Source organism: Chelonoidis abingdonii, chromosome 11 (genome assembly GCF_003597395.2).
Source record: "Chelonoidis abingdonii isolate Lonesome George chromosome 11, CheloAbing_2.0, whole genome shotgun sequence".
Taxonomy (NCBI): domain Eukaryota; kingdom Metazoa; phylum Chordata; order Testudines; family Testudinidae; genus Chelonoidis; species Chelonoidis abingdonii.
The window spans coordinates 45,373,162-45,374,309 of NC_133779.1; the positions used below are offsets into that span (position 1 = coordinate 45,373,162).

Sequence of the window (1,148 nt, forward strand, 5' to 3'; positions counted from 1 at the left end):
CCCCCCCCCCCCCCCAGTGGGACTGGAGGCCAGACACACCTGCCTCTCCAAGCCCTGCACCCCAAACCCTTGGGGATGGTCAGAGGGGGCTGGGCCCACGTGCAACATCCACCAGTGGGGAGTGGGGCAGTGAGTGCTGGGCTGTGGCACTAAGGGCCGGGCTGCGGCACTAAGGGCCAGGCTGTGGGCTGGTGCATGGGCTGGATCGTAGGCTGGTGGCACCAAAGTCCAGGCCATGAGCTGGTGCATGGGGCCAGGCCGTGGGCTGGTGCACGGGGCTGGGCTGTGGGCTGGTGCACAGGCTGGGCCGTGGGCTGGTGCATGGGGCCGGGCCGTGGGGTGGTGCATGGGGTGAACTGGTGCACGGGCTGGGCCGTCGGCTGGTGCATGGGCTGGGTCATGGGCTGGTGGCACCAAGGGTCAGGGGCTGGTGCACGGGAACGGGCTGTGGGCTGGTGGCACCAAGAGCCAGGTCATGGGCTGGTGGCATCAAGGGCCGGATCATGGGCTGGGCCGTGGGCTGGGCCGGGCCTGGTGCACGGGCTCGGTCATGAGCTGGTGCACGGGCTGGGCCTGGTGCACAGGCTGGTCTGGGGCAGGTGGCACCACGGGCTGGGCCTGTCCTCGACTCACTGGCAAGCTGCACGCAGGCCTTGCGGCTGACCAGCAGCCCGTTGCGGTTCTGGGCGGTGCAGCTGTACTCCCCGACGCTGGTCTGGTTGGTGGCCCCGGCACCAGACCGGTGGCGGAAGCTCTCGATGTGCAGCGAGCCATTGGCCAGCATGGCCGTGTGGCTGTCACTGCCCAGCATGGCCCCGTCCTTGTGCCAGGTGATGGTGATGGGCCGCTGCCCCTCCACCCAGCAGTGCAGCACCAGGGGCTGCTCCCGCACCGGGATCACGTCCGCCGTCTCCAGCAGGAATGCCAGCTCCAAGGGGCAGCCCAGCCCTGTGGGGAGCAGCCATTAGACCTCAGGGGCCAGTGACCACGGCCAGTGCTTCGCAGGCAATGCTCGCAATGGGGCAGGCTTGGGCCTTCCGCCCTGGGCCACTGGGAGCAGGAGCAACCCAGCGTGGGTTTGTTACCCTCTGCTCACACGCCCCCTCCCACCGCACCTCTATCCCCTCCCCACCCTGCACCTCCATCCC

At 69.3% G+C, this 1,148-nt stretch overlaps 1 protein-coding gene across 1 annotated transcript in view; it reads right to left on the reverse strand.

The window, feature by feature from the left end:
* LOC116832741 (immunoglobulin superfamily DCC subclass member 3-like) overlaps positions 1–1,148 on the reverse strand; it is an 18,085-nt gene that overhangs the window by 12,732 nt on the left and 4,205 nt on the right. Inside the window, exon 2 of the mRNA XM_075071372.1 lies at positions 447–948. Within this exon, the coding sequence (XP_074927473.1) occupies positions 447–948 (502 nt within the window). The remainder of the gene's footprint in view (positions 1–446; positions 949–1,148) is intronic.